The sequence below is a fragment of the Hippocampus guttulatus genome, chromosome 2, assembly GCF_054856545.1.
Source record: "Hippocampus guttulatus isolate MCC_2025c chromosome 2, RoL_Hgut_1.0, whole genome shotgun sequence".
NCBI lineage: Eukaryota > Metazoa > Chordata > Actinopteri > Syngnathiformes > Syngnathidae > Hippocampus > Hippocampus guttulatus.
In genome coordinates this window covers 5,832,463-5,845,852 of record NC_141262.1, presented here as the reverse complement: position 1 = coordinate 5,845,852, position 13,390 = coordinate 5,832,463, and the positions used below count along the sequence as shown (strand labels likewise).

The 13,390-nt window shown below is 39.3% G+C and overlaps 1 protein-coding gene across 2 annotated transcripts; it reads right to left on the bottom strand.

Moving 5' to 3' along the window:
- Positions 1–860: 860 nt before the first annotated feature.
- slc30a9 (solute carrier family 30 member 9) lies at positions 861–12,345 on the bottom strand. Of its 2 annotated transcripts, none has more exons than XM_086132861.1 (18): positions 12,227–12,345; positions 11,758–11,867; positions 11,480–11,659; positions 11,138–11,185; positions 9,839–9,938; positions 9,609–9,701; positions 9,443–9,525; positions 8,724–8,782; positions 7,358–7,425; positions 6,494–6,652; positions 6,259–6,394; positions 6,136–6,175; positions 5,178–5,249; positions 4,457–4,564; positions 4,078–4,243; positions 3,183–3,312; positions 2,993–3,106; positions 861–1,788 (listed from the first exon to the last, which is right to left on the bottom strand). In XM_086132861.1, exons 2-18 carry the CDS (start codon positions 11,843–11,845, stop codon positions 1,744–1,746), a joined length of 1,689 nt encoding a protein of 562 aa, XP_085988987.1. In that variant the 5' UTR covers positions 11,846–11,867; positions 12,227–12,345; the 3' UTR covers positions 861–1,743. The 2 variants fall into 2 exon arrangements, with proteins under 2 accessions (XP_085988987.1, XP_085988995.1); XM_086132869.1 differs by having other exon boundaries at positions 12,172–12,300.
- Between the last annotated feature and the right edge of the window lie 1,045 nt (positions 12,346–13,390).

The window sequence follows — 13,390 nt, the reverse complement described above, 5'->3', positions numbered from 1 at the left end:
CTGTACTCATAAAGTGCGGCAAGACATTTGCAGGTTGACCTTGAACTTCTGTAACTGAGCTTTCATTACAAAATGTTTTTGTTTTTTGTTTTTTTTTTACATCATGACACTCCTATTGAAAAAGAATACTCTTTAATTAATCATACACACTTCTTGCAAAGTTCTGGATTCACAAATGTATTTTTTCCTCTGTGTTTTTGAAAGAGTTTGTAACTATGTACTGTATTCAGGTGCTAAAAACAAGAAAGCTTTCAAAACGTATTGTGTTCCCGTTTTAATGTTTTGAATGTTATTTAACAGGAGGGTAACAAGTTTGACACCCACAGATTCACCTATGCCTGTTTGCCTCTGTCTGCCACAGTAAAGTCCCACCCAGCCTGACTTAAGATGGTGCTCACTCTGTGTGTGTGTGAGTGCGTGCGTGTGTGCGTGCCCGTACGTGTGTTACACTTAACTCATTCAGTACCAGCCAATTCTGGACCAAGTCTGAAAAGACGTTTAAAAACGTCTTTGGGAGCGAATGAGTTAATAGGCCTACTACTGGAATTGGCTGGCGACCAGTCCACAATGAACCCGGTCTCTTGACCAGCTGGGACTGGCATCAGCTCAGTCGTGAGGACAAGCAGTGTGGAAAGTGGATGGATGGATACTTATTGTGGATGAGGTTTAGAGTTATGTCAAACTGTACAGAGATGGACAAAATATTTTAAACAGCTCACAGCATGATGAAGTTCAGTTTTCACATCACTACAAACTACAACCACAATAAATATGCTGTTAAAGAAATCTCCCAATTATAAATTAGCTTAGTTACATTATTCGATTCGAAACTGAAATCAAAGGACATCGACAGCACCAACAGAAGTCAAAATAATTTAATAAATTATTTTTTAAAAATGTGTTCTCCTGCATCAGTGCGGTATATGCTTCCTGACTCCCCACACGCACGCTCTCACAAGTCAAATATTTCATTATGCATCCTCCTCACTAACTCACGTGAAATGACAGTGGCCTTAAGTAAAACTTAACTATAAACTGGCCTTCAAAATAAAAAATGGCAACACATCAGTGCAAATGGGGCAAACTGATTTCATACATATCTTGCCAAGAGGAATGTCTGCGTTTTCAGACTGGGGAAAACATACATTATTTCTTATCCTGATGGGACTCCATGTATAAAAACTGGTGTGTGTGTGTACATATACACATATATATACACCCACACACACATATATATATATATATACACCTGTATATACATACACACACACACACACACACACACACACACATATATATATATATATATATATATTGTAGTGCTGTGCTTTGATATAGTTTTGCAGTTCAGGCTACACAAAATCTACTACTTAAGCCTGAACACATTTTTACATGTATGATTTGTAATAAATCTTAATAAATCTTCATTAAGCGCGTCAAAAGGTAGTGGTTGGCTGAACACTGTAGTTTGATTGGTACTATGATGCCATGTAGTGAAGTCATCAGGGAGGAAACGTCAACGAAAACAGTCATTCCTGTGTTGAAATGGGAGGAGAACCTCTGTCATAAAATGTGATTGTGTTGAACCTGTTTGGTACCATTAACTTGTCACAATAATGTTCAAGCGTCCCTGCACGGAGGCCTGTGAGGAGGCAGAACTTTTCATTGGGAATGGGAGGCAGACGGCAGAGGCAGGCGTGCACGTCCTTTTTCCTCTTCTTCATCTTGTAGGTTGTTAAGTTATTACAGGATCTCAAGGTCTACATGGCGCACCTCGGGGTTACGTTGCTGTGTAGGAGGCGCACATTATTACTCAACTCATTTTGAAAAGGTACACAGTGGTATCTTGACTTACAAGTTTAATTTGTCACGTGACCAAGCTTAATTTACTCACATATCAAAACAAATTTCCCTAGCGAAAGACCATCAAGCTGTTCCAGTATCCCCCCCAAAAAACATCAATACGATCTTACGTTCTCATGAAACCCTTAACACTGTTCAATCGTTATGGGCAGGAAGGAAAGGAAATGCATCTCAGCCAGAATGTTATTCTGTGTCAATTATATCCTTTGGCATCTTCTCGTATGCTCTAATGCACAATGTCTGTTAGTATGTATCGATACAGGATATATGTTGATACGGTTGATATTCGTGCTGAGTGTACATCACTGGATAGTGATCGGCTGATTTCCTTGGAGAAGTATGTGATCGGTGTGTTGACCAATAGACCAGCCTTTGTGCAGTGTCGTGCTCCCTCCCTCTTTTCCTTCACACTGCAAATGTACACACTAAGCCAGCGACTGGATCATAATATAGGTTTGTGCATTTTCTACACAGTTGGTTTGAAATAATGTCCTGTTTTTGTCAGATAAAAGGATTGAAATTTGGATAGAATGTTTTCTAATTGTTTCTTAAAAATTGATTCATTACTGAACAGAAAAAAATAATTGAGAGATTAATCGATTATTAAAATGATCATTAATGAACAGCTCTACAATTAAAAATGTGCAGCTAATCCATGTTATTGAAATCGGTATCTCTTTGTACATCATATATTTCAAATGCAACTCTGTCTGTTAAAGAGCCAAGTATTGTGAAACAATCAAGTATTCCGCCTGTAATTCTTTGTGTGAAGGGAAGATTAGTGGTTTTATCCATTAAATATTATATATTTTTTAAAAATCATCAGTTATCTGAAATTTTTTTCTGACAAATATCGGAATCAGATTTTTAAAAATCCATGTCTGATAGGTCCTAAGAAAAACATAATAGACATGGTAAAGAAGTTGACTGGTGTTATAAAGGGTAATTACTGTATGGATTGTAAAATGTGTGTTGGATGTGCGTCTTTAGGAGATTAGAGAGCTACATCAGGAGGTGGATTGGGACAAGATAACTTACAACTCAAAGCAAATAAAGAAATTACATCAATCATTGTAAGTCAAGCTACCGCTATGTAGGGTGAATTTTCTTTTTTTAAGCTTTCACTTACCTTGAGTTCTTTCTCTAAGCGGTCCACCTCAGCGCCCAGGGTGTCAATGATGTTCTCACCGTGTTTCAGCATGAAGTTTTCCAGATCCTCCGGCGTTTTCACCTGTTGAATGTCCTGCAATGGTACCCACACATAAAACACCGATGATCATCGAACCTCAGGTTTTCAATCATGCGAGTGCTGGACTTACATTGAGGATTTGGTCAATGTCTTGCTTTTCCAGATACGAGCGCGTCACTACTCGGCCATCAAAGTCGACTTCTGCCTTAAAGCGCACTTTGCTCAGTCCCATGTCGGTGGCTTTCACATCATGGATGGCTCTGGACATGAAGTTTAAAAAGAAGAAAAAATTGGCAAGAGGCTCTGAGATGGATGGACTGCAACAATAAACGATGATATCATCTGCATAAAGATGAAAACTATCCAAACCATGACCTAAATTATTAATTAATATGAAGAGAGAATAGAAGTGGGACTAAAATGCAGCCCTGGGGGACCTCATTACAAACATTGGGCCACGTATGAACTTAACACATTAAGATCGGTAGTTCACAAACCAACCCATAATGTGCTCCCACAAACCAATGCAGCAGGGCTTCCAATTTATGAGAAAACAATCAACTGTTTGAAAAGCCTTTGGCAGATCATTTGCGAACCTGTGGTCACTCAGAGCGGGCTTGCTGTGTGAGAACCACCCGGAAACCTATTAAGGTAGGGCTGCTTTTATTGTAGCTCAAATGCGGCTTCCTTTTCTTGAAATTGTTAGCTGCTCTTCTGTTGGATCATAAACCATTCTAACCACACCTTTAAAAAAATAAATATATATATATATATATATATATTTTTTTTTTAGTATGTTAGCTTATGGACTTACTTTTGTTTTTTTTATACACCATATCAGAAGGTAGTTGAATATACAACAGAGGCACATGTGGATGCACCTGGTTTTAGAAAACAGATTTATTTTCAGACTGATGATCAATAAAACATTTTTTCCCAGATTTTATTTGTGGCCCGGTATTAAACATCCCACAGCCCAGGATGCTGCTCTTGATATTTTGATGCAAAATGAAACATCTGCTGACCTCACAGCGGGGTCGTTCTCCAAGAACTCTGTGAGTTTCTGCACGCGCTCCGCCTGTATGGAGCGTCCCAGTAGTGCCTCCGTGTTGGTGTAGATAAGGAAGGCCGAGACTGTGCCAAGCAGCGTTCCCACTCCCAGCGAGCCCAGACTGTCGTAGTATGGATTACCTGTGGAAAACCCAAGACATGACAAAGGAATGAAGTCGGAGAGGGAATTAGAGATCGAAGCTCAAACGTGTGAAAATAAATAACTGCGCATCAGCTCTGAGGGTCATGAGATTGATAAATGAGAATTAAATCAAAAGTGATTATTAGATCTGATATTATACACTGTATGAACTTGTATGAACTGTGTTAATGTGAGAATGACTTCCCATTTACCTGTGAGCGACGTGAGTCCCATGCAGCCCGCAGCCATAATGACACCAAGCACGGCGGCGGTATCCTCAAGTAGAACCACGTTGGTGCTTGGGTCTCGACTCTGCATTACTGTGCACAAAATACCGGTATGCCTTTAGTTTAATTCATTACCATCTTTTTTATTTTGTTGGGGGGGGGGGGGGGGGGGTCCCTTTACAATTCAAATTAGGCTGTGATAGCCAGATTTATTTCAGACATGAGGTAAAATGTCTTCAGAGAAAGGATATGTGTACTTTGCACTAAGTTGTTTGGCTCTATTTTGGTAATGTATATTAACGAATGAAATATGCCATTTTGGTTCAGCCTTGGGAGACTTCTGCACCAGACTGCCATTTTTCTAGTTTCTGTTAGCAAATGTAGGACTAATCACACAAATATGAGGCATACATACCGTCATTCATTTATACACCATGTCCCAATCAGTCATGTATTAGACAAATGTAACTAATGAATTACGTCAGTGAATAGGTAAGATCACAATGTTATGTGCGTCCACAGTTTGTCGTTTGCCCAATTCAGTCTGCCTTGGTTCCTGTTGCTTGCCGGAATGTCTATTAGTCCTTATAACGTGTTTCGTCATTTTTAATAGTCTTCCAAACATGTTCACGGAAGGTCTCCCCCTGAATTGACCATCTGAAGTTGAATGCATTTACAAAAATACGGGACTTGAATTGCTACGTACCACATTCATAAAAGGAGAGTCCGTGGTTTTGGGCGCTTCTCTTTATCTCATTGATGGCTACCAGTAGGGTGGCTGTTGATGGCACAACAAACAAAATGAAACAAAACCAAACATGGAGCAGATAATTTCAGTACAGTGAACCCCCGCATATTTGCGGTTTGACATTCGCCTTTTTGCAGATGTTTTCTTTTTTTTTCCTTCTGAAAAACGTCCCCTATTCGCAATCTATGCACTCAGGCCAAAAGAATAAAAGTATTACTTTGGCGCCATCCGATAGCTACCTCAAGTTGGGGTTAGGTTTAATTTATCCATGGCACTTTTTTTCCCCATCTACCTGAGAGATGTCCCGTTTCATTAGTGGTCCTTGAATGCACCTTGAGAACGGTTCGTTTTTGCAGCTACAAACAGATTGGTGTTACACTTTGCCTGTATCCCTTTAACATTTATCATTGTATGTGTGAGTTTTGCTTTGCTGAATATTTTTGTCTATGTTATTGCAGATCACATTAAATACATCAGTCCAAAGCAATACAGTGGTACCTCTACTTATGCAATTACTTTAATCGGTTCCGAAAGAAATTTCTTCACTCGAAAATATTTTAAGTAGAGACGCGTTTGACATGTAAATGCCCTAATACGTTCCAAGACCCCCAAAATTCAGAAATAAATGTTTTCTAAAGCATAAAAATGCATCAAAATATGTAACAAATACATGTTACAAGTTGGATTATTGCACAATAAATGAGTTTTGCAAAATGTAAAAAAACAAAGAATAAAAAATATAAAGATGGTCATCTTTAGTTCATGTTCTCTCTCAGAAGTGGTTTTTGCCTAGCATTTTGTCAAGAGCTGAGCAAGGGACGTCTGCGTTTGTGGGTTCTCACTCTTAGTGGCAGGTTTGGTTCCTATTCTAAGAGAATAGCAAGGGTTCACTGTCATTTGAACATCTGTGACATACCTCCTTCAGACACCAGAGAACCTGCCAAAATGCAGTATGCCTGCCATATAAAGAAAGCACAGATCTTTATTTCCTTTTTTGTATTACTTGTATGAAAGGTAGGGAGTCTGACTGGACATTCACCCATAATAGAGACTCAATAGGCTCCGGGTGCAGCAGTCCCATGATGCCATGATACCAGGAGAGGCCGGCACCCATCATGAAAATGCCCACGCCGCTAATGAGGGAGGCGATGTAGCGCATATTGGAGAAGCCGTACCTGAAGGAGCAATCACACGCACACTCTTTGTAGTTTGCTGCTCTGTGACCACCTCTACTTCCTCTCATCTATCATGACAGAGACATATAGAAGGCTTACGGATGCCCAGCGTCAGGGTTCCGCACCGACTGACTGATGCCCAGAGCCAGCAGAGCCTGATTGCAGGTGTCGGCTAAGGAATGGATGGCTTCGGAAAACATGCTCGCCGAACCTGTGTAGACCCATGCCAGCAGCTTGAAAAAGAAGTTCAGCCCATTTCTGCACACGAAACACAAGAAAAAAAAGGTCAGTGGACAAAAAATAAAAAACAAACGGCAAATGTCATCTTTGACATCAAATGCTGAATCAGAAAAATCACATTTATAATTTTATTAGGTTTTCCCCCTCCATTTATAGAAAATGCAAATTACATGATTTAGATCAAGTTTGTTTTATCGACGATAATCCTCTGACTCTTTGCACAAAAGAAAAAAAAGTCCTCCTGAAAAATAAACCCAAGTTAATCAATAAAATCACCCAGCCCTTTGCTAACATATCGTTTGTCATTTTTGTTGGGGCAGAACGAGGGTTAGTGTTTCTACAGAGGAACCTCCAAGGTGAAACACACCAAGTCAAGCAAACTGAGTTCACATCAAGTGTGACATCGCATTAGTTTAGAGAGCGTCTCAAGAACTAATAACAACCTGCAGCAGTGAGTCTTTTTCCCCCCATTGCACTCATTGAAAACTTCTACACGTGACTGCACGTGTCCTCTAATGCAATCATCTTAATTTGAGTACACCACAAGACCTCATGAGACACAAGTTTCCCAATCTTTTTTTTTTAACTTTTTACTAGATTAGCTACAAAGCGCTAAAAGCAAATAGCACACATTAATTCATAGTCAGAAATAGAACACATGCATGCATACATCCAAAAATGTTGAAGTAATAAATAAAGGAAAAATAACTCTTCTTCACTTACATACAAATGGCGACCATGACCACTTTGCCAGGACCTTGTAAAAATGTTGTCCTTTTGCCTGATCGAGGCTTTAGGAGGACAGAACAGAAGTAAAATATTAAGTCGATAAGGTTAGAATTTGCTGTTCAATTAGACACACAAAACATACTGAAATTGTTTCTAAGAGTTTGTTCCTCTCTAGGTAACTACAATACAAAAATACTGATACCTCTTTGTGATGCAGTGTCTACATCACCCTCAATCAACAATGACATTCATTTTATTGGTAAAAGCAAAATTATTGATAGACCCCTTAAAGGTCAACTGTGAAGTAATATTAGAATATCCCAAATGAAATATTTTTATGTCACATGCAAAGTAATTAAACAAAATACATTCAATGAAGCATGAGCAAATAATTTCTATTTCGTAAATTAGACAAAGTAATCATTTTCCCGAAGTGAGATCCTGACGAGCGTCAAACCTGCACGTGACGTCACTTTGAGACAACAATAGCTGGGCTCACGATAGAAAGTGTACAAAGCCACTTGGAAATTGATTTGGAAAGCAACACTTCAAACTTATCTGAGGGTGTTGAAGAGGAGGTTGTTGGACCATACGTGTATGAGGCAGATGCTCAGGATGCAGAAAATGTTGTGCCTGAGCGGCCGGACGTGGAGTGGAGACGGTGCGGTCCGGAACGGTAATCTATAGTGACTGCGGTTATTAGCTGTATTGTTTGCAATTCGATGCTGTGCTGTAAATTGCGCATGATGGGATTACCCGCTAGCACTGAGAGCGCAAATCATAGTGGGTTTGTGTCCTACATTGTCATCGCTAAAGTAGTTCTGTTGTGTTGTCGGCCACTCAGTACATTACATCAGCAACATTGTTAGTTGTGAACCATTACAGAGGATTTCATCCGTGCACTCATTTAATTTGAATGTTTTCATACAGAATTACATCCATGTACATGTATAAGACTATATTCTTTTCTTTTGGCCACTCAACTGTTTGCCTGAATGTGTCCAGTGCACCGCCACGCAGCGTCAAGGTATTTCGCTGATTAACTCGAGAACAATAGCAAAAGACCAGCTCACGGGACAATCAACAATACTTTTCAAAGGCTGGCAGGCGACTCCGCATACTGTAAAAATGATGTCACTCGCCGGAGATTGCTGGAGAAAAAGCATTTTCATTGTTTAGCGTGTTGCTATGGGTCTAACTACGAACCTGTGTGGGTTGCATAAAAATTTGTTTTAGCCCTAAGTATTACTCAAAAGATGCGTGGCCAAATTTACTTCACAACTGACCTTTAAAATGGACCTGATTAGATTTTGAAAGTGTACAATTACTGTCAAAGTCCAGTGAAGGTAAACATTGGTACCCTTGTGTTTCCCCAGAAGTCTTTGTATTCCTTCAACAGCTGCTGACTACGAAAGATATCTAGAGAATAAGAAAAGGAGAGAGGAAACGATTTAGAGAAGACCATTTTCATTTCACATGAATTTGTATTGTCTGGAGCATCTCTCTGAAGTACTGGAAGTTCCATGGCCTCTTTTATGTCATAATTGGTGTTTGCTTTAGTCTAATGAGAAGCCGTGTGTGGGAATTTTGAAATTAACAATTCGAAATAGTTATAAATCATACGTATTTACGATAAGAAATATAATGTAACGGTTTTGACCATCCACTACCAAAATAATAGGTGTAACTAAAAGTTTTCCAATTATTTTCATTATTATTCTTTTTGTGTCATGTGAGAACTTAAAATGTATGCCATGTTTTTCCAAAAGATTTATTCTCTGTAGTAACACATTATTTTACTAAAATGTTCAGACTAGGAATACTTTACTGTTCCCATGAGGAGTCTTCCAAAGACTATAGTGCAGGAAAGCAGGGAGTCAAAATAGCAGTTTTACACACACACGCACACACAGCCTACAATAAGGAAATAAAAAAATCCACATAATTTTCACTAAATTTGGTTGAATTCTGATAAAACTAATGTACATATTGTGCAAAGAGAGCAATTAAGTCCAGCATGTGTGAAGTGTATATTATAAACACTGTAAGCAGGAAATACACAACCAAGTGTAATCCTACTTTCTTGGTACTCTCTCTCCACTTCCTTCCGTAGATTCCTCTCCCTGGCCAGAGCTTCTTGGCTGCCCCACACATCCAATGCTCTAAATAGGCCGAGAGATAAATAAATGAATCAGAGCAACATCATTAATGAATAACAACTTCATCCAAAAGGATAAACACTGACTTTGCCTCCACATCCGAGCGCAGGAACACGGTGAAGGCCTCGGTGTCATCGTGGGGGCTGCGCCTTCGGATCTTGCGAAGGTGCTCCAGGTCACTGCAAGCCCGCGAGACATGACGAAATTGCAGAAACGCTCGTGTGAGATAATGATGCTTCTTGTTAGTTGCTAATCGCAGCAGAATGGTCACTCGTTAACACAAAAGGAATGTGGATTGCTAAACATGAAGCCTCACCTCGGTTTGAGACAGAACTCATTCATGGCTCGGACAGCCGTGATGAAATTATTCTGCGTGTACTTTGCGCCATATTCGCGCTTCTTCAGGACAGCCCGGACTGAATTCAGAAGGAGAGACATTGTGCAGGTTTACATTTTCATGGGTTTGTTTGTTGGGAAGGATGAAGCAAAAACTACTAAACCAGAATTTGTGGATGGATAAAGCACAAGAGTTCCGACATGGGCAGGAAGTGGCTATCCATTAACATGCAACGGGTACAGATCCATATTCAGATTGTTCAGCCTGAGCGCAAGACTAATGCATGTTTGCAAAGCACTACAGGTTAATGCAGGGTTTCACAAACAGCATGGCGAGAAATCAATAAATCTTTCGAGCACAACAACGTAGTGGTAAGGGGCTTTTGAATTATTTTATGATTTCTTTACCATTTATTTGCATATAGTCAGGTTGACTCAGGTATAAGAAGCAAAAAGTATGTACGTTGGAGCCTGCAACACTTGCCTCTTCTTTGTGAATGTTTTTTCAATTTTATTGTTTAAACGCAGGACGGTTAAGCACCGACAAATATCTCACCTTGAATGAAAAGCATCATAAAGAAGGTATGTTTTTTTTATGTGCACCATCTTTCATGGCATGCTAATTGAGATATATACACATTGACATAAATATACGGTGCAACATACGGTACATACATCATCATTGTCCATTTAAAAAAACAAGACCATTTTTGTTGTTTGACCAAAAGGCAATAGAATCCAAAAACTGACTAAATGAACACATCATGATACTACTTCTGATATAGTATCTATTTTGAAGTCAAAGTTGCCTTTCCAGCAGCTCCTATATTTTGTTGTTCTACTTCTTCCTTTCATAACTTTGCTGCTGTGAATTGGGAATTTCTCCATTGCGAGACTAATAAAGGTTTTCTTATCTTATCTATAAGCTATACTTATATATAAATACTTATAAGTATATATAAGCACTGCGATTTATCCATTTTGTATTTATATTGCACTTAATTGAACGGTGTTTGTTTGTTTTTTCTTCTTTCTTCGTTCTGCCTACATTCTTGCTGCTGGAGGCTGTAAATTTCCCCAGTGTGGGACAAATAAAGGATATCTTAATAGTATATCCCGGCTCTCAGTTGATTACATTCTGTTACACACAGCGTAGGAATATGTTTTGAATAATGCATCGAAGTATCTAATTAAAGGGTACTAAACTGTTTTATAATAGTAGAAGTGGGATGCTGAATGGCTTTAAATGGAAAAATCAGATAGACAGATTTCACTTTACCTTTCACTTGAATGGTCTCTGCTTTGGTGAGCCCCTTAAGTGGAGAACCTATTAGAGTAATAAATACAAAAGTAGCACATGGTGTCCATTCGGTCTCATTACAAGTTAAAAATGTATTAAAAAACAGATTGAAATTTTAAAAACAAAAAAAGTATTTCAAAAGACAGACTTTTTAAATATAAAAGCAACTGCTGTTAATCATATTTGTTTTACACATCAATTGTTATCAAAGTTTTTAATCGCATCACATTTGTACTTTTCACGTTTTGAAGAATTGGTTGGGCCTGTTATACTCGTATATTGCTCTTAACGGTGTACAAAAATTAGAACCAGTGATGTCACCTGATGTGTTTATGTTGGGTTTTGCAGCCACTTTTTCAGCTGGATCTGACGGAGATCTTGGAGGTCCATCTTTCCTGTTTCCAAAGGTGGAGTAGAAGTGGACCTTGGCCACTGCCAGCGAAGCAGCTCGAAAGTCCAGGGGTCTGGACCACGAGTTACACATACCCACTGTTTGCCAACCTGCCAGACGTAAACATTAAGAAGCAAATCGATCAAAGTTCCAAGTAATCACGACAGGTTCTTCAACCTGTGTGTGCGCGCGTGGGGTGGCGGCTCACCAAGGCACGGCTGAGGGAACCTCGGTCTGTGACTCCAGGACAGCCTGCAGAAGACCTGCCACGGTCTGTGGGCCATGTTGGAGAGCATCCTGGCTGTCAACGCGGACCAACTGGCAAACGTCACACCAAACCAAATCAATTATGCTAGTTAACAGCAGCTCCCGCATGGCATCTTAAAGTCATTCAAACAGATTAACTTCCGAGTCCTCACCACTCCGGCCATGACACCGTCGAGAAACGGAGCCAAATCGACCGCACACAAATACCGCTGATATCAATTCTTGGATACTTCACTTGAATTATATATAGTCGTTTGTGATAAGGTCAAAAACTGTTTTTGCCGGTTGTGCTAACGCTGCTTCAGTCGGCTAACAAGCTAGCATCTTTAGACGTTTGTTAATTTAGTCAACTCACATCGCCAAAGTGGCCGAATTAGCACGTATAATCGGATGTTTGACAAAAGCCGTACCGCTCTACGGTGAGTTTTGTTCGGCATAGTCTGTGCCCATTTTCGCGAACCTATGGACAAACTGGAAGCGCAACAAACATAATGAACACGTGACCCGTGACGCTAGCACGTAAAACGAATCCTCTCGTGAGAACACCGCTGAAATCGAGTAACATAACGTCACTTACCGCGAGATTTGCTAACTAACGTCATATGACGTTAATTAACTAACGTCTTTTTAATCTTTTTTTCCTCCCTAAGCCATATTTTTGGATAATGTGTGATCAATTTAAAAAATAAATTATTAAAATATATAGAATGAGAAATTACAATAAAATCCACTCAAACGTTTCTACACAGCAACTCGCTTCGTAACCGTGATACTGCATTATTTCTACCTCTCCGAATGTGTCAATCAAAGGATCATGTGAGGACATTGAGGCGCTAACGTTTTAGTAAAGGGGAGCGTTTAGTTTAGAAATGTGTGAGGTTTTCAAGAAAAACGGGCTACAAAATATCAAATAATTAGACTTGTCCAGCTCGAGCATTAACAGTACTTTATGTAAGATATTTAGTGCAAGCGAAGAGTAGGATGACAGAACACTAATTTGCTCCTATGTGTGACTGCGAATGGTTGTTTGTTTATGTGCCCTGCGATTGGCTGGCAACCAGTTCAGGGTGCGCCTACTGCCCAAAGACAGTTGGGATAGGCTCCATCACACCGGCGAACCTCGTGAGGCTTTTATTTGTATACAGACTTATATACAGACTGTATACAGCTACATATGAACATATGGTGTATATAGTGCATCATATGTTCATATTTTGGCTGTTTGGCGCAACCTTGTTTAGAGTCAGAGGCATCTTATACACACACACACACACACACACACATTAGTTTTAGTCTTGCTTTTAAAGAAAGTAACAGGTTTGCAAATCAAATCAATACTAATATTCATTGTGTTCGGTTCATTTTTATATTTAAGAAGACATTCATTGTTTGATAGATCATTTCTTTACTGATCCAAACTAACAAATGTGTGGGATATTTGGCTTTCAAGTGAAATTTTAGGAAGGACCTAAAATACATTAACTTATTCTGGTAAACTTAGTTGGACCTTTAAAAAACAACAACAAAAATGTTCAATGCATGCTCAACCATTCAGTTTTTCTTTTTGTTCTCCA

What these genes read in the sequence shown, in the direction of transcription:
- slc30a9 (XM_086132861.1), bottom strand. Translation starts at nt 11,845, where the DNA reads ATGCTCTCCAACATGGCCCACAGACCGTGGCAGGTCTTCTGCAGGCTG. An exon ending in ACCCAACATAAACACATCAG is followed by an intron (nt 11,186 to 11,479) that starts GTGACATCACTG and finishes TTACTCTAATAG; the next exon opens with GTTCTCCACTTAAGGGGCTC. An exon ending in ACTTCTGGGGAAACACAAGG is followed by an intron (nt 7,426 to 8,723) that starts GTACCAATGTTT and finishes GTCCTCCTAAAG; the next exon opens with CCTCGATCAGGCAAAAGGAC.